General features: G+C 41.9%; 2 protein-coding genes across 2 annotated transcripts in view; one reads left to right on the top strand and one right to left on the bottom strand.

The window, feature by feature from the left end:
* tbcd (tubulin folding cofactor D) overlaps nt 1–26,702 on the top strand; it is a 28,152-nt gene extending 1,450 nt beyond the window's left edge. The window contains exons 2-39 of the mRNA XM_061700169.1: nt 516–566; nt 639–736; nt 814–915; nt 993–1,139; nt 1,857–1,912; nt 2,096–2,228; nt 3,079–3,124; nt 4,534–4,666; nt 4,754–4,878; nt 5,797–5,857; nt 5,948–6,022; nt 6,096–6,187; nt 11,517–11,673; nt 13,775–13,832; nt 13,914–13,943; nt 14,206–14,291; nt 14,648–14,728; nt 15,672–15,745; nt 15,887–16,004; nt 16,742–16,802; nt 16,876–16,898; nt 16,975–17,006; nt 17,112–17,174; nt 17,494–17,570; nt 17,740–17,821; nt 18,773–18,891; nt 18,957–19,048; nt 19,962–20,102; nt 21,291–21,374; nt 22,297–22,455; nt 22,529–22,667; nt 24,273–24,397; nt 24,948–25,025; nt 25,113–25,199; nt 25,275–25,362; nt 25,938–26,047; nt 26,151–26,235; nt 26,582–26,702. Coding sequence (XP_061556153.1) covers nt 516–566; nt 639–736; nt 814–915; nt 993–1,139; nt 1,857–1,912; nt 2,096–2,228; nt 3,079–3,124; nt 4,534–4,666; nt 4,754–4,878; nt 5,797–5,857; nt 5,948–6,022; nt 6,096–6,187; nt 11,517–11,673; nt 13,775–13,832; nt 13,914–13,943; nt 14,206–14,291; nt 14,648–14,728; nt 15,672–15,745; nt 15,887–16,004; nt 16,742–16,802; nt 16,876–16,898; nt 16,975–17,006; nt 17,112–17,174; nt 17,494–17,570; nt 17,740–17,821; nt 18,773–18,891; nt 18,957–19,048; nt 19,962–20,102; nt 21,291–21,374; nt 22,297–22,455; nt 22,529–22,667; nt 24,273–24,397; nt 24,948–25,025; nt 25,113–25,199; nt 25,275–25,362; nt 25,938–26,047; nt 26,151–26,235; nt 26,582–26,602 — 3,389 coding nt within the window. The 3' untranslated portion in view covers nt 26,603–26,702. The remainder of the gene's footprint in view (nt 1–515; nt 567–638; nt 737–813; nt 916–992; nt 1,140–1,856; nt 1,913–2,095; nt 2,229–3,078; nt 3,125–4,533; nt 4,667–4,753; nt 4,879–5,796; nt 5,858–5,947; nt 6,023–6,095; nt 6,188–11,516; nt 11,674–13,774; nt 13,833–13,913; nt 13,944–14,205; nt 14,292–14,647; nt 14,729–15,671; nt 15,746–15,886; nt 16,005–16,741; nt 16,803–16,875; nt 16,899–16,974; nt 17,007–17,111; nt 17,175–17,493; nt 17,571–17,739; nt 17,822–18,772; nt 18,892–18,956; nt 19,049–19,961; nt 20,103–21,290; nt 21,375–22,296; nt 22,456–22,528; nt 22,668–24,272; nt 24,398–24,947; nt 25,026–25,112; nt 25,200–25,274; nt 25,363–25,937; nt 26,048–26,150; nt 26,236–26,581) is intronic.
* On the bottom strand, nt 5,350–10,367 carry znf750 (zinc finger protein 750). The gene is made up of 3 exons (XM_061700170.1): nt 10,248–10,367; nt 7,809–8,944; nt 5,350–7,481 (listed from the first exon to the last, which is right to left on the bottom strand). Exons 1-3 carry the CDS (start codon nt 10,344–10,346, stop codon nt 7,007–7,009), a joined length of 1,710 nt encoding a protein of 569 aa, XP_061556154.1. The 5' UTR covers nt 10,347–10,367; the 3' UTR covers nt 5,350–7,006.
* Nucleotides 26,703–27,522: the final 820 nt, after the last annotated feature.

Here is a 27,522-nt window from a genome sequence, read left to right as displayed (position 1 = left end):
GCTGTGTTGGGTGGGGGATCAACAGATTTGTGTATGAACCGGAGAAAACAGTCAAGCATGGAGGTGAAAACCTTATTTTTGGGGGCTGTTTTCCCACAACAGGTACTGGGCAACTGAGCTCTCAAATCTTGGATGAAAACCGAGTCGCTCTTCAGTTTGTTTAGGGAGCTAAAGTTTGAGTTTTCAAGCGGTAGCCCAGAAACGCAAAAGGATTTTGGGTGTTTTTGTAAAGAAGAGTTGGCCAGGATCCACCCCGAACTGTGTTCAAACCCGCTGAACCAAAGTGTCCTTGTCAAAGTCTTATGTCACTCAAAACATATAAATTGTGCCTTTTGAAATACATTTTTGACTAATATTCTGCCTGTAATCAATGAACCATAAAAACAAGACTGTTAACGTCATTGCAAGTGAGCAGACTTCGACATTTAGCAGGTGTTGTCATGCTGTCATTATTTCCCCCGCCGTACTTGTCACTGTCACTTCAATGACTATTTATGCCCATGTCTACTCAACAGACACACTCAGTCAGTACCAAGATCAGCCTCATCTACTGGATCCACACTTGGGTATGTAAAAAAAAAAAAAAAAAAGCCAACCTGCAACAGAAATCCTCTTGAAATGCATTTCTTATGATTTAGAGTGGATGGTGAATATGTTATTGGAGTACGTGAGGCGTGAGGACTGCCCTTCTTCCTTGTTACATTTGGGCTTCAAGTTCCTTTACATCATCTGTAAGGTGGGTCTCAAAAATACACACCAAGAAAATAGAAATTACTACTAGTTGCTTACTACTGTATTTTTGTTTCTGCCCAGGTGAGAGTCTACAAAATCTTCATGCGGCGTTTTCCTCACGAGGTCGCCGACATCGAGCCTGTTCTGGAGTTGCTCTCCAAGCAGGACCCGACAGACACAGAGGTTCCATCAACAGAAGATCATCTTGTCGTTTTGTTGAGCAGACAACATTGTTTTTGACAATTTTCTCCTCCTTATAGACATGGTGGACGCGCTACATTCTGCTGCTCTGGCTGTCCATGACCTGCCTCACGCCCTTCGACCTTTCTCGCCTCGACAGCAATCTGCAGTCTGAAGATGGCCGGGGCAGAGAGCCCATCATGGACCGCATCCTCGCGATTGCTAAGGCAAATAGAACGGATTCTCTTTTGAAATGCTGCAGCAATATAGTGCAGGGGAACTCTAAAAGTCAAAACACAAAATGACAGTTCAAAAGTCATCCAAATAATAATTCTGTTTGAGGTCAGCAAATCTTAAGAGACTTGACCGCAGTGAGCATTTAAAGGAAACATGTTATGCATTTTTTTCACCAGGTGTACTAATAAAAGGTCTCTGACAATCTTCTCTTCTGGTAGATTTCACTATTGGCTGCGTTGTACATTACGGTATCAATAACATCAGAAAACCAAATCATTTAATATCAAGCACAGTCAGTTGCATTTATTGCTAGCGTGAAGATACTTAACTCCAGGCATTCCCAATATCCACATTTCTTTCTTTTTTTTTTTAACTTTAACGTATCAGCGAAACGCTCCTTTTTGGATGACTGTTAAGAGTAGTTTTGCAGCGGTCAAAGTAAGTTTTTAATCGTATGAAAGTAAAGATGAATTAAAACGGACTGTACAGCTAATGAAGGCTTAACAACGCGGACAGGAGAAAGCTACGGTAATTGTGTTTGGACTTTAGAGGTTCTGTTGTGTGCATGCTCAGAATTTGTTCTCACTAATACTTTAACAGACGTATGTTTTCTTAACTCTTTAAAAAAACACATTTTCTTCCCTTCAAACAAGGGAAGAAAATGGTCACCATATTTGTGATAATTGTAACTTTTTTTTTGTTTGCAGTCATATCTTGGCGTCAGCGATGGTTGCCGGCTTGCTGCATCCGTGTTGGTGTCAAAGTAAGTCATTTCTGTCAACGTATCACAATAGAACTCGAGTCTACTAAATTCTCAGACTTGCATGCCTTTCAACTGTAATGTGTTCATGTGGCCTACCGGAGGGCAGCGTTGTGCTACAGATAAATGACTTGGTCTTTGTGTGTCATGTCAAGGCTGTCTTTTTTGTTTCAATGGTCTTCACAGGTTCATGACACGGCCTGATGTGCTAAAGAAGTACCTCGGAGACTTCCTGGACTGGAGCCTCGCCACCATATCCCGAAACAACGACCAGTCCCTGGACTCCATTAGGGTGCTGGATGGGGCTCTTCAGTCGCTGGTAAACACGCTAACACGTTTGATCATCATCATCATCATCATCATCATCATCATCATCATCTCACACACACACACACACACACACACACGCACGTCTGGTTAATGCCAAGCGCTCAAATGCAAAGTTAATGGGTTGGCCAAGTATGCAGTGACACCTTCATTTTAATGAGAGATATTAAGCGTTTCTTTCATACTTTTTTCCCACGTATATTCATAACACATCTGTGACATGTTTTCATCAAACTACCCCGAGGATTAAGAATTATAGGACGTCGCACACACTATTACACAAATTCCCCATTCATGTAGATGAGTTTAAATGAATGAATTCATTGAAAAATTAATTAATTATACAAAGTGCAGAAAAGTTATAAAAGTGCAGAATGGCTTGCTCAGACACGTCAGAAATAAGCAGATAACATGTTAATGATGTTCAAGTTCTCATTTGATGGGTGGGGAGGCACTCCAAAGAACCAACTATTTGTGTCGAAGCAATTAAAAGGAGAATATTCCTTCAGCCATGTGACACAGTAACGAGCATCCAATCAAAATTTATTGATAAAGTTCTCAACTGTCAAGTGATGTTAGTCATGCCTCAAGCAAGTCAATGCATTTCATGGCACAGGAAGGTACGGTAAACTTGAATAACGTGTTCCTTTAACGTCTCTTCAGGATGTGAGGCAGCGCTCAAGGCATTAAAACAATTATTGTATGTATATTTGTTTTTCTGCTGTGGATTTTGTAGTTAACTGGTACAAATGATGAAGATTCACATATGTGAATAATTGTTTTCATTTTTTGGTTTGTTTTTTTGTTAAATATGTGAACAAGCATCTTTTGTGCTCCAACAGGCAATGCTTTTTCAACATGGCAAGCGGGAGGACCTCTTACAGCACGGTAGGTTTAGGCTGGGTGCACGAGTATTTGGACCGTGACATGACAGAGTTTTACAAATTAGCCATCGAATGGATGGGAAATTTAACAATTAACTCATACACTGCTCTGTACATTTACATTCGTTAACTGGACTCCAAACGTTTTCTGCCACCGACGTATATATTTGTCTAGTGTGTTTTTCAGCGGGTCGGCATGCAAGAGGGTCTCGCCCATCTTTTCTGTGAAATTCAGTTTTGTAAACTGTAGTGACTAACAGATCCCTGTAGATGGCGATGTTGCATCGCTTTGCATTTGAGATCAGCACAGCTTTTGAGTTGAAGATAACGATTACGGGGTGAATCTCGGCTTGTCACCTCAATTATGACGGAGATAATTGCCAACACGTTGGAAGTCGAACAAGTTTGGGTACCTGACACTCGAACAGAGTATGTCTATCTATGGTATACACACGGTATGTGTTGCGGTAGGAGAGAAAAGATCACGCGGTTCGTGGAGTGAACGAGGAACGCCATGTAAAAAAGAAACTGATGTTCAACTCGAGCCATGCATTGAGTCAGTGTCATTCACAGCACGTTTCATATGTTGTATATCTGTAAATTAATTATTATTTTTCCATCAAAAGTCCTGTCTCCGTTTTATTTATAGTTTGAGGTCTCACAAAAGCAAAACTATTCGTCTCAAACTCACTATTCTGCCCCAATTTCCAGGAGCTTGGAAGTGAGTTCCACTAAATCATTTGGAGGGTACACTACATTTTGACGTGGGATTTTTTTTCACCCCCTTTTGTTAACCTAAGTGGTTTGTTGTTCTTCGGCGGATGTTCGCGCTCCACCGAATGCCATTGTAGTTTGCGTGCTTTGTTCCGTTCAGTTGCCTTTGCCTGTGGTAACAAAGATTTGTGAATACAAATAATTCAGTCAAGAGGGGATATTTGCATGCAGACAGGTTAGGTGTCGCTCTCAATCAGGGGTGGGGAAGCTTTTTCCAGTTTTTATACAGTCCCCCTGGGGCCATGAGAAGTTTAGGAAAAAATATGATGAGATACGAAGAGCGTTTGTGGCAGTACGGCGGGCTAGTGGTTAGTAACTGTACTAACCACTAGCCCGCTCAGTTCCTCCCGTGTGGAGTTTGGATGTTTGCCGGAGTACGTGGAGAAGACCCGTGCAAGCACGGGTTCACGTGCTTGCGTTGGTTTTCTCCGGTACCTCCCACATTCCCAAAACACACGCTAGATTCACTTAGGACTCAAAATTGTCCCTCGTTTTGAGTGTGAATTTGTTGTTTGCGTGTATGTCCAAGTTAAAATGCTCACTACCCCTGTTTTAAATGAAAACTCCTTCCAATTCATGAAAAATGGTCCATTCCTGTATGTGTACATTTAATAGCGATGACATCTTTGTCTCTCCAAGTTTCTCGAGTTTTACGGTGTCTGGAAGAAAATCATCTCTCGGAGAGCAGCCAGGCCACGCTGAGGAAGCTCAACGTCAAACTGATCCAGCGACTTGGCCTCACCTATCTGAAGCCTCGTTTGGCCCCTTGGCGGTGAGATGTAAACCCAGTATTGAAAAAAAGAACCATTAACTTAGTTTTAAATCTAAATCTATAACGGATTATATTGACCTATTTCAGGTACCAGAGGGGAAGCAGGTCCATAGCATCAACCCTTTTGACCAGTCAAGCCGCAGATACGGTGAAAGGGACGACACAAGAGGACGAGGATTATGATATTCCAGAGGAGTTAGAGACTGTTATTGGTGAGATTTTAATTTAGGATGGATGTACACAGCCTGCTTTCAAGTGACGTAATTCCGACTGAAATGGAATGGGACAACAGATTGGGATCCGGCCTCGTCCAAATCTGACACGTGTTGGGTATGTGCCAATGGGAGGGCAGCATACGGACGCACAGATTGGATTTGCCCTGTCAATGCCAACTTGACGTCACCGAAATACACCGATTTGTGATTTAAAAACGACACAAATAGAAAAACCTGATGTAAATAAATATAAACTACAAAAACAGCAATGACCATTAAATATGTAAATACACTTGTGCTCATAGGTTTACATACACTGACAGAATTTGTAAAATTTGTGCCACTCTTTCAAGAAAACAGGAGGGATTAGGCAAAATTTGTTTTTCGTGATATTCAAATTACACAACGCAGCATTTTAGAATAGCACAGTCATTAAACATAACATCACAATAAAGTAAAAATAATGAGATGGTCAGTCATCAGTCATATTTTCCAAAGATTTGCCAATATTTCAAAAATTCTGACAGGGTATGTCAACTTGTGAGCACAACTTTTATGCCACATCTGAATCCGGCACATGGACTTGTTGTCTTAAGTCCAGTACTGTAGAAAACCTTTCACTTTACTTTACTTTACTTCACTTTCCAAAATGTTCCAAATGATCCTAAAAACCACTTAACTCTTCAGTACATCTTTAAGAAATATCACTGACACAATAAACGTTTTATACATTTAAAAAAAAATCCAGCAACACCTCCCAAATCATCCACCCCCCATGGTCACAATTTGTGAATGGGAGGTCTTGAGTTTGACCGAAGTGGACTTTAAAAGTCTTCATTCCCTGTAAAAAGTCTTTCTTGCATTTCAGTGTCTGTGTAGGAAATAACCCAATGTTTTGTTGACGTACGTTCTCAGAGCATCTATTGGTGGGACTTAAGGATAAGGAAACAATAGTGCGTTGGTCTGCAGCAAAGGGGTACCACGTTTTTTATTTTTTTTTATGGTCAAGCATTCTTCCTGCTTTTTGGTGCTATTGAAATTCAATGGTGTGTTTGAACTCTTTCAGTGTTGGGAGAGTGACCGGGCGGCTTCCCAAGGAGCTAGCGGACGAGGTGGTGGCATCGGTGCTGGACTGCTTCTGGTGGGTTGTTTAGTATACAGCCGTATTTTCATGTTCACAGCACGTTGACACGCTTTGTGTGTTCCTATCGAAGCTTCCAGGAGACAGACACTTGGCACGGAGGCTGTCTGGCCCTTGCCGAACTTGGCAGAAGAGGCCTGCTGCTGCCCTCCAGATTAACAGATGGCAAGTCATCATTAGCTTCTTATAAATGTGTCATCTTAAAAATGTCTTCATTCATGTTTTTATTTGCTTTCTTCAAAAAGTGTCCAGATAGTCATCAAAACATGCCTCTATAAACATTCAATGTCACCTTTCCCAACAAAGGCATGCACACACATTCAAGCCATTTATTAGGTAGACCTGCACAAAAGTATGATACAAAAAGAAAAAACATCTTTACTGATAGCATTATCAGTACATATGATGTTTTGTCTACTAATATAGATAAATAACTCATAAGTAAATGTACCACTTTGCTGTTATTCTTTGTTCAAATAAAACTAATCTCATAATGCAGGTGTACCTAATGTGCGCTAGGACTTTTTTACATACTGTACATGATAGGTAGAGATACATGATTTCCCAACTAAAGTATTGACAGTGTTTCAGTGCTTCAGTAATGTGGATGTTCAATAGGCTGATCTTGTCTTGGAGCAAAAAGTACTTGCTTTTGCTTCTCTTGCGTTTTGCTTTTCTCTTCTTAATGGCTGGCAGTGAACCTCCGCTATTGGCAGCAGGGCTAGGGTTAACCCTAACCCAGCCTATCCCGCCGCGAATAGCAAAAATCTGGGAATAATTGATGCCCCCTTCAATTGCCTGTAAATAGTAGCTAGGGACTACTTTTGTCTAAATGAAGCTCCTCAACTCACTTCAAATTATGTGCTTGGCACTAAGATGCCACCATCTGCTATTGTTTTGGCCTGAGCACAAAAGCGAACAAGGGAGTATAAATTCCCCTGCAAATACGCGACTTTGCAAATGTTGCTGTATACGCATACGTGTTCAGCACCAGCGTGGCCTCCTCCTCGCAGGCCGCGCTGCCGCTTTTGCTCTCTTCCTTGCTTTGCGCATGTTGGATTTAGCAAGGCCGCCGTTGACTCGTTTCGCGCCCGTCGCTTTGGGCTTGCTGTCGTGTTCACTCTTTTCCGTTGAGCCCGAATGTTCCGCTGTTCGACGGGCTCGCTCAAAGTCACGCACAGAGGCGGCCGAGCTGGCGATGGCGAGCTGACAGAGCGCCAGCGCCGCCGTTTGCCTCTGGTCACACGCTTCCTCATCCGTGAGAGCGGCGTGAGGAGAGCGGAGGCTGAGATTGAGCGGCAACTCTGCACCCCGTGGCCTCCCTGTGTCCGAGCTGTCCGAATTTCTCGTTGAGAGGTTTAGCGGTGCCGGTGCGCCTCTGTTGTCCCCTTCTTCCTTTTCCGAGTTAGCTTCCGCACAAAACTCGGACACGCCAGAATATGTGCCGCTCTCAGCCGATCTATTAACGAGATCAGTGCAGCAATTAAGGTGATTTCTAAGGAGTTTGCAGTTTATTAGCTAGCAAAATTACACTCAGAATATCAATCCTTCTACATTGTTCCCCGGCAAAATCGGCGTTCATCGTTCGTTTTTTGACAAATGTATGCTAACTATGCATCTTGACTTTGCCAGGTTTCGGTCAAACAAAGAACTGTCTTGCATAAAACGTGTGACGTTGTTTTTGCGTAGGTGTTAATGTGAGTGTGCACGCTCGTCGTCATGCGGACTAACGTTATAAAAACCGGTGGCTGGATGGCCAACGATTGTGGGTGTGATCATTTCTTACCTTGTGTCCACGAGCAGCGTTCCCAGCTGCAGCAAGCTTTCAGCGGTGTCCTTGCGCCTGGCGTCAGTCTGCATGTTTTGCTCCACTGTCGACGGCTGCCGCTCATCCAGGCCGTTGTCTCGCGGCGCTCCCTCGCCATCCTTCTGGGTGATTTGTGCGTGACTGGGTCTGTCAGGGGAGCCCAGAGCAGAACAGCCCTCCTTTGGGCTCAGCCTGATCTCCTTGTCGCCACTTTGCCCGAGCTGTGCTTGTTCAGCGAAATGATTGTGACTGGGTCGCGTGTATAAGTTGTAATCTTCAGAAGCGAGGGTTGGCCCGTACCAGTCCAAAGGAAGATAGCTTGAGAGCTCATGGGGTCTGTACAGGCTGTAATGAAATTGCTGTCCTGAGAGGATCGGGTGACAGTATCGGTACGAGTAAGGGACGGAGACTGAAGCTGGAGGCGGGGCAATGGCGTGTGGCACCACTTGCCTCTGGGGATCCGGAAAGTCAAGCCGCAGAGGAGACGGAACGGTCTCGTTTGCATTATGGCTTGGAGGTTGGTAATATGAAGAATAGAAAGGCCTGAAATAAGGAGTGTAATCTGGCCTCAAGGGGGTGGGGAATGGTTTAAGAGTCCATGGGAACGCTGGGCGCTCGAAGGCGGGAACGAGAGGCTGCGAACCGTCTGACAGCGGCACAGATGACTTAAAGGCTTCTGCTCCGTCGCGGTTGGGCGCCACCAAGGAGAAGGCAGACGGGCGAGGCGGGGACTTCACCTCCTTCGCTGGAACGTTGCTCGTGTTTGGCAAAGTCTGGCCTTCCTTCTCCTCCGGACTGTCGTTCTCAACGTCGACCTCTTCCGTCGCATCGCTCATCTCCGCTGTGTTCTCCTCTTCCTGTCGCACGGGAACTTCCTTAGATTTCACGGGGCGGGCCTTTGTTACGGCCTTGATCTCCCGAGTCGCCTGACTGTTTTTCTGCAACATCAGGGAGATGGAGTTTTTGCACAGGTTGTATTTCATGTGGTTAAAGAGGTGGGACTTCTCGTTGCAGGTGAAGGGACACTGGAAACATTGGTACTTGAACGGCTTCCCCGGCGGGCGAGGAATGTAGTGAGGCCTTTTAGGCTTGCGTTCCTGAGCGGTGGCCATTCCCTAATTGTCCATAGACAAAAAAGAAATTGTATTAAAAGTGCGAAACGCGTACTTGAAGGTGGCATATCGAGTCAGAGTTTTTATTTGTATTCCAATAGTTGGGTCTCTGGAGTGCCGGTCCACCATCAAGTGTGTAATCATAAGACAACCCAATTTTTTTGTGCGATCAGCTTATTTCCTAAAATAGATTTTTGAGTGAGCCGTTTATATTTTGGCAACTGGTGGTGCCACCACCCTGATTCCAGTCCATCATCAATCAAGAAGTGGCAAATGCAGGAAAAAGGGGGAAATCATACATTCAGAAAGTCTCACTGCAACCAAGTTTCGTAGGACAAAAGCCAAGAAATAATGTTTTTTCTATTTGCTGAAAAGTATCATCCCTGGCCAAAAGGCATTGGGAAATATTTGTTTTGACAAATACGAGTTTTTGAGTACTCACTCCAAAATCTCGAGCTGCCCGAAACCTCGCACCCTGAGGCTAATGTATTTCTGTTCCCGCAAACAGGTTAGATACCAAACAGAGACACGGTTGAATGTGCAAATATGTATGTATGCTGTGCATTTGCATAGGTTCACTCTGTTTTTCTTGCAGTTTTGTTTGATTGGCGGCTGCGTAAAATGTGCCCTATACGCCCGTTCGGCTGTCACTCATCTTTACAACGCCGCGCCACGCCAGCGGGCGCCGTACGGACGAAGCGCTTCCTGCCACGGAAGTGCGCAGGGCATGTTGAAACTGGCTACTTGCCTAAACTCACTGCTGCCTGTGTGGGAACCGGCAGACACCTGCTTCCCATGACTGCTACACCTGCAGGATGCACTCGGCTGACGTTCGTCAATGAGCTCAGGAGTCGTCACTGCCTGCCAGGAAAACGCTTCATTGCACTTACTGTCATTGAATTGTAACCATTTGCATGCCGGGACAACTTTAGGATTGGACTTTTCGGGTGTCCGTCAAGCCGTGGCTCAGGTTGCCCCGTGGAGGAACCTGCTTGTCATGCGGTGTCGCAAGAAGTTGTCGCTCAAGTTCTGCCACTCCCCTCCTAACAACGCCAATTAGCACTATAAAATATATATTTTTTTTTAAATGTAGCACGTTTGCCTTATCTGCTGTACTGTGTTTCGCTTAAAAAGCGTGGTTAATTTTTTTGTCAATTTCAGATTGAATGTAAATTCTATAAGAACATTTTAAGCATCAGTGAGAAGGCAACTTACATCAGACCGCCATCATCGCCATTTTCATTCATCTCTATATTATTGTCAATTCGTGTAACGCAAGTATTAATTCTGATAAAATAGTATTTACCCGTTCTGGAAGTGTCGCGGTACCTGACGAGCAGCTCCTCAGTCGCTCAGGGATGTCTCCTGCTCCTGTGACTTCAGTGTTTGTGTGTCTGTCTGTCATCCAGCATGTGTGAACCCTATTCATATTAGTTGTGTGGTGAGTTTCTCTTTGTGAGCTGTTGTCTCTCTCCAGTGGGTGGAGCCTCAGTCCAAACAGCAGCGCCCTCGGGCAACATCAATGTACCTGATATTAGTCGAGCCTCCAGCAACGATTTGCATGATGCGCCTTCGGTCAGCCCGGGTCCTTGTTTCGGGTCTTTTTTAGCGGGACAGAGGTCGGCCCTCACCACATTGTCGCCGCGACAGCTAAATGCTCAGATGTGGTTTCAAGTGGTGATCGGGATGCGATACAAATCTGGATTATGTACTCGCACCTCCAAATGTTATGCTCGCAATGTAATGTTGAATAAAGATCATAGGCTGCAATAAACACTAAATTTGAGTGAATACAGTGGAAGCTACAAAGTCCCTTCTGTGACACTGGTTGACTTCCAAGTTGTACTTATTGACTATTTCCCATAGGAAATAATGTAAAGTGAATTCATTTGTTTCAGGGTGTAACGTTCATAAAACCTTTATTAACTGTACCGGTGGCGTTTTAACACACATTCTTATCGGTGTTTAAGTTAGGTTGCATGGTCTACCATAAGAAAAAAATACCACAGTACCTCAACGGGCCTGCATCTTTTTAACACGAGCCGTTTTAAAAGTGGCTGTGAGCTGTCCGACATATCGTGAACAATTCTTCTATTAAAAGGCAAAATGTGCTCAGTTCAAGCTGTTTACCGGTATTTGTCACTGGCAGTTCATGTTTACTGTAAAACTGAATAAAGACAAATAAACAACAAAAGTCCCCTAGCTCAATGCAAAACGCCATAGACTGACTAATGAAAATTAGCATCAACGTTACCGTAATTTTAAACATTAAACAACACAAACGGAGCAGTCCTCAGTGTTATACTCTTCTAGTATGTTAACTGTTAATAAGGACACGGGAAACAATTGTAGGTTTGCATGTATCACTCTTCAACATACAGCGAATGCGGGTCAATTTTTTATCATGATTTATCAAGAGTGTACTGCCGTCTCAATGTGTTTGCCTCCCATCAGTCCTAGCAACACTGTTTCACGTGTGCATCCGTGTCATCGGTGTACCAAGAATAACCACACTCGCGAAGCTGACGTCCGAGGTTTGAATTAAGCTGACGCCGAACTTCTTTCTGTTCTGCAGTGGTGCCGCTCATCATCAAGGCCTTGACCTACGACGAAAAAAGGGGCGCGTGTAGCATCGGCTCCAACGTCCGCGACGCGGCCTGCTACGTGTGCTGGTCCTTCGCCAGGGCGTACGATCCCAAAGAGCTCAAGCCCTTTGTCAATCAAATCGCCAGGTAAGATGGATACCATCTCACAACCACACACAACAAAATGAAAGAAGGCTGAAAAGATTTGACCCAATAGAAAAGCACTATCATAAAGTCCGCCTTTACAAGGATGTGTTATTATACACTGTATTATTCATGCCAAATTGAATGCCTTTTTATTTTTTTTATTTATTTTTTTAACCGAGTATATTATTGTGCAGGTGTAGAACCTGAATCTCATGAGAGCTGTTTCTAATATTATATATATATATATATATATATATATATATATATATAATATACACTTCTCAAAATTTGAGCTTTGGTTGGAAATGTGGAGTAGCTTATATAATATAATATAATATTGTGACGGGCACTTTAAAAGCTTGTGGCAAATGCTTGACCTATAGATGTATGTTTAAGAAAAGAAAGAAATATATGTTTATAGTAAGGAAGATTAAGATGTTTAAAGTTGAGTGGTATCGCTTATTCGGAGAAAGTTTGTTAGCCTATATTTCTCTAATTAAGAGGTTTAGAAGAAAAACGATTAGTGTTCGGGTGTTTTCCTTCCATTTCCTGCCACACCTGAAAATGTGAAGAAAACCTGAGAGATGAAGGGGAAATTCTTGGTTGATTTTCCATGACCTAGAAGCTTATCAATCTTTAATGTGGTGGTCAACGGTGTGACATTAAAATGTTTATAATTTGTTTGTAGTCTGAGTGATTAAACTGGAGCACAGGAACAATTACTTGTAATTGTCACAAAGCTGAGATGCGCAATGACGGCACGCCGTTGAATGACTCTTTCTCAAGAGCGACTCGGCATGTTCCAACCTGCGGCCCGTGACTGCATCGTCGGTTTGATCCCCTGCGTGGCGGCGTCTGCGACACCCTCCCTTCGCCCTCGTCTACAGGATTGCCAGGTTTCGCCTGTTCGCTGTAGGTTTCGGTCACTGTTTTTTGAAGCGGCATTTTGACAAGCTGGTTCCTGCTTCATTCGATGACACGGAAAGGGAAACTGACGTGTTTTTTGTGTGGGAACGGTGCGAAGCGCTTGTCTCACAGACCCCGCCGATTACTCCGTGATCCTTGCGTATGCGCAATGACTTACCTGCTGTGCAATCAGGACTATTTTTTGTTTTTCTATCCCTCAGGCCTAGAGCAGTTGCAAAGTGCCAAACTGTCCAGCTCTTGGCATGCTTGCTGTTAGCGGAAAGCATGCAAGGCCAGTAGTAGTTTATCTCAGCACGCTCCCCCCAAAGACACACATGAGTAGTAGGAGCAGTAGTACGTGAATATGGAGGGACGTGTTTTCATGACGGTCATGCTCATCACTTTGAATTGGCATCAGTTAGTATCAGTATAGTCGAATGGATAGATAGCTATAGATATAGATTGCTATATTTCACAACGCTAATAAGATACAGTAGATCAAATTCAATTTAGTGAGCATTTTTTATTTCAGTAGCCTTAGGTTTTAGCATCAACTAGCAAGCTTATTAGTGAACAGCAGTCTGTGTGTGTGTTTATTTATATATATATATATATCCTTTTTAGTAGCTTCATATTTGGTCAACAAGCTAGCAAAGTTTTGTTTATTTCATAGTGAGACTGGCTTTAGCATCAGCTAACGAGCGAATAAGATATTTTGTATATCAGTATATCTATATAAAAAAATGTACAAATCTATAAAATAAAAGACAAACTATATTGAGTTATCAAGCTGGCCATTTTGTTTTTAATTTCACTAGCAAGATACTTAAGCTAGCTTTAGCATAAGATAGCTTCAGCATCAACACGTTTTAGCATCAACTAGATAACAGAATAGCTAAATCGATAAATAGAAAACTAGATAGACAGACAGAAATAAAGACAGAAAAAAATGAATTCATATATTCAGTCAGCTAGGGTTTTTGTGCTTTATTTCACAATGATAGCTAACTAGTTTTAGCATCAGCTATTGAGCTATCATAACACATGGATAGATAGCTTTGTTAGTTTGAGGTTTATTATCTTTGTAAAGCAACATTTCTCATACTACTCTTGTATATGGAAGTCATTAGATTGTGAAGGTGTACCAAATAAAGTTCTGAAATTCTGGATGTATTTCCTTGACTTTCCTCTGCAGCTCTTTGTTGGTCACAACCGTGTTCGACCGAGATGTGAGCTGCCGCAAAGCCGCCTCTGTAAGTCCCTCCTAACATCCTGCGTTACGTATTTTTATGTCATTTTTATTGACAGATTTTGTATTTTTCACTTTGTCCCAGGCTGCTTTCCAGGAGAATGTCGGCAGACAGGTTCGTGATACACTATTGCCTATTACTCGGTATTGTAGCTTAACTCTGAATTTTTTTTTTTTTTATTCCCCCCCAAGTCTTCTTGCGTCAACTTGCAATACTAGTGAAAGCCTTCCAGTATAGCTTCAGGGCAGCGGTGAACACTAACCACATTTCCCAACCGTCACTGAGCTATCAATCACTTACGTCCAGTTTTTTTGCATTTCAATGACTCCACACAGCATTAGTAAAAAAAGCAAAAGTCTTGTTTAATTGTCCACAGGGGACATTTCCTCACGGCATTGACATTGCAACCGCAGCGGACTATCATGCTGTGGGGATTCGCAACCACTGCTATCTGAACACCAGGTAAGGAATTGTCACTACCAGGCCCAGACAGGGCACTCAAATGCAGAGGGTGCAAGGCATTCCTTTTAAAAGCAAAGCAAAGGGGAAGAAGAGAAAAAAAAAAAAAAAAAAAAAAAAAAGCAAATATATTTATATAACTCAATGTTAAAAACAATTAAATAAATAAATAAAGTGGAAACAAACGCTTCAAAACCTTTTAAAAACAAAGAAACAAAAAATACTAATAAAATAAAAACAGTGTCCAATGCAGACACACCGCCAGTTGGTATGACTGCTGTGTTCAGGTTCAAAGCTCCCCATTTCTTTTTTTCCAGATTTTCAATTTGTCATTGTTTTTATGCCTTTTTTTCTTCCAGTGTTTACATTGCTAGTTTTCCTGAGTACACTCAAGCCCTGATTGACCACTTGGTAACCAAGAAGGTCAACCACTGGGATGGGTAAGTGATGTTATTTTCTAATATTGCAGTTTTTTGGCAGAAAAAAAATCATCCCTCTTTATTCTCGTAAGATGATTTTTTTTGTCTTTTTCGAGTAGCATTACGACCTTAAAAGATCTCATTTTATTACAACTTTCTTTATGACTTTATTCTCCTAATATGATGACTTTATAAAAATAAGATATATGTATCATAACATTACGATTATTTCCTTGTTATAATACTCATGATAATTGTATTATTTTGGTGACACAACATATTACTTTATCCAAGTAATGTGAATTTTCTTCTTTTTTGTGATTTTTTTTTTTCCCCCCCCTAAAAATCTTCTTGTAAAATTCCAACTTTAAAATGTTTTTTTGAATCACGACTTTATTCCTGTAATTATTACAACTTGTTCCTCAAGCTATCACAACTAAAAAACAAAAAATCCACCTGTACCAGTTAAACATTTCATTTGCGTTATTTTTGTAATATTGCAACTTTTTTTGGACTAATATTAAAAAAATCCAAGATTAAAAAAATATGACGTTATTCTCGTGTAACGCCACATCTTTTTCTCGTAGTATTTAATCTTTCTTCTCGTACTACAGTATTGTAGTTTTTTCTTTTGTGAGTACCATTATGACTTTTTTAATCATATCTAAGAAATATTCTCATAATATTCTGACTTAAATTATTAATATATTACAATTTCATTCTTGTAATATTGTGACTTATATTATTTACCAGTAAGTAACTTTTTTTTTTTGTAAACTCAGACTTTATTCTCGTAACTTTTTCTTTTTTTCCTCAAAATGCAATGACTATTTCTAAATTAAAAATGGAAATATTACGACTTGATTCTCATATTCCTACTTTTTTTCATCAAGTTTTTTCCAAGAAATAATTCTCGTGAAATCACAAATCATATTATCACGATTTGTCCAATGTGCTTTTTCAGTGCGATTCGAGAACTCACCTCCAAAGCCCTCCACAACCTGACGCCTCAAGCACCTGATTACACGGCGACTTCGGGTAAACCATGTTACCGTAGGCGTTTCTTTTAATTGACGGTGGAGCCTTCCAGGGTGGCTTAATTCTTCAAGACTCACATTTTTGACTGAAACCGTACAATTGGTATTGAAAACAAACACTTTCTTGTGTGTTTTGCCGCAGTTCTGCCACAGCTGTTGAACATGGCCGTGGCTTCCGACCTTCAAGGACGCCACGGAGCCATCTTGGCGTGTGCGGAGGTGACGTACGCGCTCTACAAGCTGGGCTTGCACACAGGCAGGTAAATGTTGAAAACACAACAATAACAACAACGACAACAATCGGGGGAGATAGCGCTGTACTGTGGCTTTCCATAAACATAATATTGAAGTACAGTGAAACTTACAAAGTTAAACGAATTTAACCGACATAGTCTGAAAAATAGTACTGAACTGTTACATAAAGATTTTATGATGGGGACATTTTGGTGATTCGCTATACATTATTTTCGAGGGAAAAAACTTTTGAAATGAGTGTGTGCGTGTCCTCCCGCTATCGCGTGGTTCATCGTTGTTCGTTCATGTTTTTTTAAATGATCTTTTTTTATGGGTTTTAACAGTGTACAGTTAAGGCGCGCACACCAGAAGGAACAGCACAATGTCCATTACATAAATAACAATAAATAAAATGTGGCAAAATTGGTTTTATTCTTTACCTTTTATTTAATTGTGTCAATACGGTAGTTGACATGATCCTCCTCATACAAGTTCTCAGTTATACACATTTCTGGCACAAACACACACATGTATAAAAAGTACAATACTATATGGTACTTTATACTTTTCATCCCAAAACATAAAAATGTCGCAACTTTTCACTGATTGCAGTTGGGTCTTGAACGTGTACATCACGATAATCGCGGCTCCGGTTGAACAAGCTTTGAAGGTTCCGCTGTCCATTTGTCGTGTTTGCGACGAAAGCAAATTCTGTCATCTTCTTCTTAAATCTATACCTTGGTTCTTTCAAATGGTCCAATAGAACCACAGTGGACATCATTCCCTCAGAGTGTGTGGAGGCATTGAAGGGCATTCATCAGAAGGTAACGCGCGCCCTGCTTTGAATAAACAGTGTTTCATAGTTTTTGCTGAATACCGCGTGTGACTGACTTTCAGCTACAAGACAAGAAACGGTACAGGTAGGCTGTCAGAGAGAATTAAACTTTTTGATGATCGCGATTCCCCAAAATAAATATTGTTTTGATGTTGTTCAAGGGGTTATGGTGGAGAGCTGATGAGGCCAGCCAGTGAGTCACTCTTAAAAAAAAACAAAAAAAAAACAACTACTACTATACTTGGAACTTCACCAATGCTGCAATTTGACACGAGTGTCTTTTTTTTTTTTATTGCAGTGTGCAGACTTATCGAAAAGCTTTCCCTGTCCAAAATGCCATTCAAGAGCGACCCGGTCATCAGTGAGTCATTTTGTTTGCATACCAATTAAAGGTCCCCTTCCATCAATTTTTGCTTTTTATTTTTACCATCTGTGATGACCTATCGGGTTTGCAAGATAATTTGGGTTGCAAGTGCCCAGAATGTCTTTTTCAAGCTATTCCAGTTGGTCTCTTCTGCCTATCATTAATAAGGCACGTGGAAATAAGCTTTACTCATCTTCATGTCATAGAGTCATTTTGACTGATTTTATGCATAAAACAATATGTACAAAAATTGATTCTGATGGCCTGGGACCGTTAAATACTGGAGCACGCGTGATGTTGTTGTTGTGTGTTTCAGCCGGCTGGCAGGGGCTTATTGACGACACCATCAAGACGCTTCATCTGGTCTCCAGCGGTGTGAAAGACGGCATCATGGTAATTTATTTGAGTACGCGTGAAATCCGCAACATGATATAACGCTCAGCTTTGATTGTGTACCGTATGCGATAATTACCATTTTATTCATCTGATGTGAGCGTGTCCTATTCAAATTGACAGGTTTATTTTTGTGTGTGTGTGTGTGCGTGCGCGCGTGTGCCTGCAGGCTGCTGTATTATGTGCCTTGTCTGCCTTGTGCGAGGAGTTCTACCAGGCCCAGCCCGACCAGGCTGACTCGGAGAAGCAGAGTGAGTTCTTTTTCCTCCACTAGCTCCGTTTTTGAGGAGGAGGGAAAAAAAGGTTTTAGGGCTGCGACTTGCTTGTAAAAGTTGTAATATTGAATCAAGATTAATGCCATAGTGCTTTGAGAAAAGGTTTAATTTTACAAGCGTAAACTTCAATATTTTAAGTGGGGGGGGGGAAGCAATTTTATTCCTTTATTCTCATTAAAAAATTTGCTCATCAGAATAAAGCTGTCATGAGTTTATGTACATTTATGAAAAAGTAGTAATACTTTGAGAATTTCCTTTCATCAAAATAAAGTCATAATATGAGAATTCTTTTTTTCCCAGGGAAAAAAGTCATAATTTTACTAGGATGGAGTCATATTATTTTGAGAAAAAACTAAAAACAAAAAAAATCATAAAAAGCAAAAACCTAAGAATACATTTGTAAAGTGCAAGGAAAATCTCAGAATTTTGCGAGAATAACAAAAGGAAGAAAAATAATTTAGGAAAAATAAAGTCAAAATATTACAATAGGCGGCACGGTGGACGACTGGTAAGAGCGTCAGCCTCACAGTTCGGAGGACCCGGGTTCAATCCCCGGCCCCGCCTGTGTGGAGTTTGCATGTTCTCCCCGTGCCTGCGTGGCTTCTCTCCGGGCACTCCGGTTTCCTCCCACATCCCAAAAACATGCATGAATTGGAGACTCTAAATTGCCCGTAGGCGTGACTGTGAGTGCGAATGGTTGTTTGTTTCTATGTGCCCTGCGATTGGCTGGCAACCAGTTCAGGGTTTCACAAATTTCACAAATTTACAACTTTTTGCAAAAAAAAAAAAAAAAAAGTAAATATGTGTACTCTCCCCCCCCCCCCCCCCCCCAATTTTCTGCTTAAAATAAACACTTGCTCAAGCCAGAGGCAATGCTGACCGCTAGCTGTAAAATGTAATATCCAAATGTACTGTATGTGTGTTTAGGTGCGCTCGTATGTCAGTACATGGACGAGCTGCAGAGTCCACAGATGCTCACCCGTTGCGGCTCTGCCCTCGCCCTCGGCTGTCTGCCGGGCTTTATGATCCACGGCAAACTGAAGCAGGTGTGCTTCACTTCACGTTCTCATCATCAGTATCAGCATCAGCGTGACGTTACGTTTGGACTTAGATCCTCGACGGCCTCGGCCAGATGCACGGCGCCTGTCTGCGCGAGAGGCATTTCCCGGAGGCCAGGAGGGACGCCGTCCGAGCGCTGGCTCAGTGAGCACTCCCTTTTTCTTCTTTTATACGGTTGTGATTTTTTATTTTCCGTATTTTTGTTGTTGTTGTTGCATGGGCTTGTTTTTCAAAGGGCCTCCTGTGGCTCCATTGTTGTTTTTTCTGTCGTGTGCAACCTTCACTGAGGCCAAAATAAACACCTGACTGAAAATACCTGCAGGACCTGAACGACACGTCAGTCGAATTGTACCCTACTTTCTTTTTTCCGCACGTGAATTAGATTGTAATCTCTTTCATTAATTTCCCCTTTTTTAAAACACATTTCCTTACAGGGCTCCCATGAGTACTTGAATTTGAATTTTTTTAAGGCTTTGAGTTTCTTGAAAATGAATAGTTTGCCTTTTAGATGTTTAGAATTGCATAAAAGCGTTATTAGAAATATATATAACTTCATTGGAATTGGGGTTGTATTTGTTGAGTGGGTTTCTTTTTACTGAAAAAGACAAGAACATGTGCAAAAGACTTAAGTAATGAAGTGATGTTAATGCAAAAATATAATTTTGTGTTTTCATATCTTTTAGCTGGAAGGGAAACAAGCAAAATACATTTTAAAAAGCATATTTCTACTCAAATTTCCTCAAAATAGTTTGATCTAAATAAAAACATTCTGGGGTAAAACAACAACATTAGAAATGGCAAATATTTTTCGTTAATATCCAGAAAACAACTTTGCTGCTTTTTATTGTTTTTTCCATCCGGAAGACACCCATTCAACAAATAGAAATCCACTTTGAACTAACATTTATTTGTTATTATAAGTTTTGGGGCTAGTGTGTATACATTCATGTTAATGTGTAGTTGAGCCCAGCTGCAGGGTATTGGAAAAGCTTGAATAAGTCTTTGAAAAGTGTTGACTTAACACGATGCGACCATATTCATGATCTTCCCTAATCAGAGTATGTATGAAGGCGGGCGTGTGTGCCGGCGGCCCCCCGGCGTCGTTTCTGTGCTCGGAGAACATAGCGGACGTGTACGCCGTCCTTCTGGACAGCATGGACGACTACGCCACGGACAGCAGGGGGGACGTAGGCGCCTGGTGAGTCGCGCCTGGTGTTTTTGTGTGTGTGTGTTTTGCCTCAGGTATTGAGAATGTTCCCCTCCCTCAGGGCCTTTTGTCGTGTCTCACTTTTTCCCTCCACCTTGAGATACGCAAGACACGACGGGTTTGATTGTTTTAGCAGTAGCCCGAGGTGACGCTTACCTCCTCAGCAGGAATGCCGCCGAGCTTGTCCTTTGTCCTTCTTGCGACATGGGATGGGCGGATTCTTTCTCCTGCTGTTTAGAAATTAAAGAACTACAGGTGCATCGCAATAAATTACAGTATTGTAAACACTCGATTCCAGGTGCAATAGTTAAACGATTAATGGTCAAATTGGGGAAACGTTTAGAGACGTTTAATTTAAAATTCTCCGAAGCCTCGGAATTTCAGCCTGCCAACAATAAATATTTTCAGATTTCTATCATCCTCCATGAAAGCACACTGATTATCTTTGCATTTAATCAAAAGAAGACATTTGCAAACATCTGCTTTTACTCAATTCATAATCAATTTATGTCTGTGCATGTTCTGCACTGTCAATTTGAAATAATGTCGTGTTTTTGAATAAAGTGACGGCTGTTTAAAATGTTTTTTTTAATATATCTGATTCATTTATTAATTGAAGAAATGTTCAACAGATTAATGAATTAAAATCATCATTAGTTGCAGCCCTACACTACACGTTTAATTCAAAAAGTGACTCATATATGTTGTGTTGAGTGGTTGTAGACCAGGATAATAATGTTTTTGGATTTTACATTAGAGTTTTTATTTCAATTTGACTTTTGTTTTTCAAAATCAGTTTTATTTTTTAGAGCTGGTTTGCTATTTTGTACGCTTATTTTTAGTTGAGTTTTTATTCATTTTAGTATTCTTTTTTTTTTTTTTCCTAGTACAGGTTATTTGTTGGGTGCGAGATTAGAAAAGGTCGAAAGCCCACAGACAAAAAATGCTGCTGGCTGATGATGTCATTTCTAGGCGATTACGTTGTACCCAAACAACTGTTGTCGTAAAACAAAAAAAAAAGCTTAGTTTTGAAAAGAATTGAGAGAGACGAAAACAAAGGACATTTTCCCTATAATCGCAGTTCGTTTGAATTTGTTTAAGATTCAAATTTCAATTTAAACCGAACTTTACTTTCTCTATTACTATGACTTTCTCACTTTGCTTTGTTTTTCCCCACAGGGTGAGGGAGGCAGCAATGACGAGTCTAAAGGACGTGACCATCCTGGTGACCAGAACAGCGCCAGAGATCCTTCTACCAGACCAGTCAGTCCATGTCTATCTCACTTTGATTCGACAGTGCTCCATTAGCGCTGTAGTGTAAAGCCTAACAACACGATTTTCAAGTTGGCTTTCATTTGTTTTCTACCCAAAACCGCAAGCAGAGGGCAGCGATGCATCAGTTTAGATTCGACAAGCAGCGCTCTCAGCCTTTATTGGGTGCACACAGCCCACAAAGTGTTTGCGGGCCAAAAATGGAAGCATTGTTACACTCGAAGAGATCAGGTTTATGTATAGTGTTCGCGGAGTATGTATTGTAGTAGTTAGCGCAATTGTGTGTGTTTGTGCCAGAAATGTGTATAACTGAGAACTTGTATGAGGAGGATCATGTCAACAGCCAGGAAACAACACGAAGCGTCATGACTGACGTGAATTCCGGCGAGTTCGCGTCACTCGCAGCACATTATATAGCTAAATACATGATTAGTTTGCAATCAAAAGCCATTCCTCGATGTTGTTTTAGCTGGATTATACCATGAAAACACTGAGGTGTGAGAAAAAGAAAAAGAAATACACGCATCGAAGTTACTGTTGCATGAATGCTGCTTTTCACAAAAAAGCTCATTAGCGACCCAAAAATGAAAAGATTACCTATGTTTCACTGCACATAACTAAATAACGGAAAAGGTTAGGGTCGAGATTTTTTTTCCTGCTGACAGAAGAGAGCCCATCCTTTAATTTTGTATATTTGCGATGTACATAATCCTAGAACACAATATCCTGTAGGCCTTGAAATATGGGTCCAAATCTTCAAAAATGGCTGGTGCTCAGGGGTTGTCTTTTCACTGAATGAGTCAAAACGTGAATTTTCTGTTCCAGTATGTGTCTCCTTTAATGGAGGTGCATTATAAGAACATATGGACTTTTTGTTGTGTGTTACGTTTCTGGTCTGTCACCTTCCTTTCAGGGTAAAGCGCATGATGTGCGGGCTGGCGCGCCAGTCGGCGGAGAAGATCGACCACTACAGAGCGCACGCCGGCACCGTCTTCATGCAGCTGCTCCACGACGCCGACGCCGTAGTTCCACAGATCCCCCACAGAGAGGAGCTGCTGAGCATCTTTCCGCCGTGAGCGCCGGCTGACCGTCATCCGTCACGTGCTTTGTGATGTCACATTTACGCATCGATCTCCTTTTTCCAGGGAAGTCCAAGCCAGTCTGAACTGGAAAGCTCCATCCCAAGCGTTCCCGTATATCACCCGGCTACTCGGACTCCCCGAGTACCAGTACCAAACTTTGCTGGGCCTCACTGTGTCTGTGGGCGGGATGACCCAATCCACAGTAAGCGGATCGCACACTCTTCTCGCATTGCTCAGTGTTTGTAAAAGAGCGTGTGACTCATGAAGAAAAATTGAAACATTTTCCATCCCCGTTAACAGTCTGCCAAACATCACAGAGGCCATGTTGACCCACGGGTATTTTTAAAACCCTTTTCTGCCTTTTTGTCCACTTGCAAATTATGTCTGAAACCATACTTTCTGGAAAACTGTGGCCAAGATGAAACATTTCCAAAACAAAACTTTTACAGTATTAGTGAGAAGACACCAGTTTTTTAAAATATGATGTTAATATATGTATTATCATTTTACTTTTACTTTTGATTTTGTATTTATGTTCCATCTGTTTACCTTGTTGTTGACTACACTCAGTCTTTTTGAAACTTAGAGCTGCTTCATGCGAACAGCTACTAGTTTGAAACAGACTTCTGGAACAACAAATTTGCTCAAATTACCTTAAATTACGTGATTATTAAGTGAAGACACTGATCTCATTAATCATTTCTCAGTCGGATAAATATCAGGATGCAAAACTTTATTTCTATTCATCTTTTTTAAGTTTTTACATTTTCAAACAGTCACTTTCTCAACTTTCCTCCGAAATCTCAATGTCCCATCACTAGTGAGCTATTTTTAGAACAGGCCCACATTGGTGACCCAAAGAGCACAACAGGAAACTCCAAAAGCAAATTTTGACTACAGTCCCATCTCTTGCTTTAGAATATGGTCCACGCTTGCTTTTTTTAAGGTATGGATTGAGTTTTGGAAAAACGTGCATTGGAAAAAAAACAAAAAAACAAAAGTACCTGTGGGCGTATGAACGCAAGTCTGAAATGAGCCAAAAGAGGGAGCCCTGCATGTCCTAAAGTCAAACTCCACACGTTTGCGCTGTAATCATAATATGGTTTCACTCCTTTGGGAGTACTTCTATTTCAGTTTAATCTTAACAACATTGGGATCAGTCAAGTTCCCCCCCCCCCCCCCCCCCCCCCCCCCCCCCCCTATACGTGACACTCATTCACCCCCTTTTAGTCTTCGGGGAGGCAAAAAGCAAAACAACCACGCCGATGATGAGGTCAGTCGAATTGAAGTCGAGTGTGTCGGTGGAGTCCGTTTTCGCTCCCGAAGCTCGACTTTTTCCACAGATGCACATCCTCGGAGACGCGCGGGATTGATATGTTTGCGTAGGGCCGCCTGTAAAACGAGCCAGGCCTGAATCAATATGCGGGCCAACATCAGCGTTCTCACACTTCACGCACGCACTCACAAACACACACAGACGCACACACTCATGGAGCCAAAGCATCGACTAGCTTTCCAGTACGCGTCCATCCGCAGAGGCCCTTGGGTAGATCTGGATATATTTAGAGACCTATAAAGAGGATTTATTGGAATCAACAAGTGTGTAACTGTTTTTACATGCAATTTGTGGAAGTAAGGCTCATAATTTACCATTAATGTAATCATTTGAATAATAATTTGCCATTTATTTTTGGTGCTGACGATAACGACGCAAAGCTACAGCAGAGTGGACGTCAATCATGTTATGATGTCATGATCCATATGTGGGTGTCTATTAACTGCTGACCTGCTGCTCTCGTCCAATCAGGTGACGGCCTCCTCCCAATCTTTGTTTGACTACTTGCGTGGGATCCAACAAGACCGCGCCGCTCTGGAGCACTTTGCTATGCACGCATTGATAAGAATCCTGAGAGAAAATGTGCGCAACACAAGGTGCAAACAGCAGCTCTTCTTTGCTATTTATGAAGTGAAGACACAGATCACGTTAATGATTTCTCAATGGGATAAATATCAATATGAAAGACTTCATTTCTATAAATCACTTTCTCAACTTTGCTTGAGTGAACGCTGCATATTCGCCGTTTAGCATTCGCCTGTTGGCAGATTTTGGAGGGAGCCTGTCCGCCGTTATTTGCTGGAAAACTCACATATTTTTAAATGGGTCTAATATTCAAATATTGTTTTGACTCCATCTGGTGGCATCTTGGAGCCAAGCAACTATGTTGAAGTGAGGGATGGAGCTTCATTTTGTCAGACCGTAGCCTTGTCCAATAGAAAAAAAGCTCACCCGCAACCATAAGATGAGGACCAGTGCTTGAGAAGATGGATGGATGGATGGATGAATAGTCTTAAAAGCCAGCTACCTTACCGAACCTCGCGTATTCTCCATGGGAATGTGAATGCGTCCACTTTTAATCATATAGTTTGTGATTATTGCCACTGACAGCTGTTATCAAATGGCCTTTTTTGACATACTTTTCAGGATCGCCCTCCCTTTCCTCAAGATGCTGAACCAGTTGTTGTCTAACGGCTGCTTTGACGTCTTCACCACAGAAGAGAAGTGAGTGGCACTTTTTTGTGTGTTTGCGAGCCACAAATGGGAGTGGAAACGTCCGCTAATGAATGTTCGTTGTTCGTTGACGCCAAGTCACCCGTTCTGCGTGGACCTGCTGGCGCTGTGCGAAGTAGTCAGGCGATCCAAGGACGTGTACAAGCTGCGTGCCTGTGTCGCCGTGTGAGTGTCTCATCACAAAAACAACAACAAAAAAACTGGCATCCGTACTGACCTCTGTTCGTTCGTGTTTGCCAGCTACTGTGGCCTCATCCAGTTCCCGGGTGAAGTCCGCAAGGAGATCCTCTACCAGCTTCTGGTGCTGATCTGCCATTCTTTCCTTGTGGTACGTTTCCAAGAAAGAACAATATGGTTTTCTTTAGGGTCGGGGAAATATGGCTTTGAAATATGAAATCTCCGATTGTCTTCACAAAAGGTCCGATTTCTGATTTTTATAGATTTTATTCCCATTTGCTTATCGAAAAAGAAAATTATATTATTCAAAACAAGTTTTGAAACTGTTTTGGTCCACTTGTTTCAACTACCGTAGAAATAATAGAAATACTCTACATTTTTTTCCAGCAAACGAGGCGACATGACTGTTCTTTGGCAAAGTAGTCCTCTCTGTTCTCAGCCATGTTGTTAGTACAAGAAGTGCAGGTCAGCGGAGACGTACTTTGAACTACGGAAGCGACAGTAGCTTGTACTGTCAAACCTGTTTTATATGTTGTCGCCTGTCCTGACCACAACACTCTTTTAAGAGAGATTTTAATCTCTTAATGATGTTTTCCTGGATTAGTAAAGGTAAAAAAAAGCGTAAAATATCGATCGTCTTGACCATTAAACTCAATTGTATTGATCGGCCAGCCCGAGTTTCCTTCAACCGGTGGGAATGATGGTGTGGAACGGTTCCTTTTTTAGATAAGGACGACGACGGCCAGCCTGATGTACGAGATGCTGCTGACCTACGACGACGTTGTCGATGCCGACGTTTTGGACGACGTCATGAACCTGCTAAGCGATACTAACTGGTAATGGCCCACATTCTCGCCGAAATCAGATCTTTCGTACGTCAAACGAATGACCATGGAATGTTCCCTTCTTGTTTTTTTATTTTTATTTTTTTTATTTTAGGGAGAGTGAGCCTGCCGCTCTGCACCCCGCACAAAATCACCTGCGTGAGCTGCTGGGGGTCCCCACGCAGCGACCGGTTGCTCAGGTAACGCTTGCACAGCAGAATTAGAGTGAATATAAAAAATTCTGCTCTTTACAATCTTGAGTGCGAAACTATATTATCTAATTTGGAGTTGTACCTAATGTTTCATTTAATCAGAGTCCTGATTGATTTCAAGGAATTTATTTGGCATACCAACATACGATATCCAAAGTCCCAGATTGGCCCAGCGAGTCTCGAGACTTGTGAAGTATAAATAGAATACAAAAATAAGATAACAAAATACTTACCTACAAATGTGTGTGTGTGTGTGTGTGTGTGTGTATTTGTTTTTCTATGCAAATAAATAACACACCCCTTTTGGTGTGTCTCTTTTTTTCCCCCCTGGCAGAAACCTACCAAACATTCCTAATGATGTTTCCAGAGAGCGTCGCAAAATGGATGACATCCAGTATGGTGTCAGTGGGTCTTCCATTAGTTAGAAATCATAATAATAAATAGGCCAAATCATCCTTTGCGTCCCCATCTTTTGTCGCGTTAAAAATTCTATGATAATTCATTGCCATCACACTTTTATTTGGGTGAAAAATGGTGTGTTTTGCACTGTCTTTGGATTTTAAAAACATTTCGGGGTACCAGTGATGGCAAAAAGTGTGATGATACAACCATGGAACCAGAACTTACTGCCACATAGAAGAAGACCTGGCCGCTCAGGATAATATGAGCAATACAATTAATTCCAGTACGTACACAGATGTCAAGCAGATGCTCACACGAAACGCATTATTGTTGTTGTGCGGACAAGTGGTTAGCAGATTTCTGAGGTTCTAGGTTCGAATCTCATGTCCGGTCGGCCTTCCTGTGTGGCGTCAGTGAGCATGTTCTTCCCATACTTGCGTGGGTTTTCTCCAGGTAATCCAGCTTCCTTCCACATTCCAAAAACATGCATGTCCGCTTCACCCGAGACCTAAAATTGTGAGTGTGAATGCTTGTTAGTCTAAATGTGCCCTGCGATTGGCCGGAAACAAGTTTGAGGGCGTACTCCGCATTTCGCCCAAAGTTAGCTGGGATAAACTCCAACTCCCAACTCACCCGCGACCCAAATGAGGACACAAGTTCTCCAAAATGAATGGAGAAATAATGCTTGCATTTTTCTCATGAGCATTCTTAGCAAGTCTGAATGTGATTCTAGTTTGCGTTTCAGTTCAAGTCAAATCACTTTATTTAAGGCCATTCTTCTTCAGCGATCCCAGTCTTTTTCTGCTTGTGGCACAGGTGCCAATGTCATCTTGCCCGCCTGTGTAGCACACGGTGCTGATAATATCCACATCG

Source organism: Phycodurus eques, chromosome 16 (assembly GCF_024500275.1).
Source record: "Phycodurus eques isolate BA_2022a chromosome 16, UOR_Pequ_1.1, whole genome shotgun sequence".
Classification (NCBI taxonomy): Eukaryota; Metazoa; Chordata; class Actinopteri; order Syngnathiformes; family Syngnathidae; genus Phycodurus; species Phycodurus eques.
The sequence above is the reverse complement of the archived record's forward strand: the minus strand, read 5'-3'. Positions and strand labels throughout refer to the sequence as shown.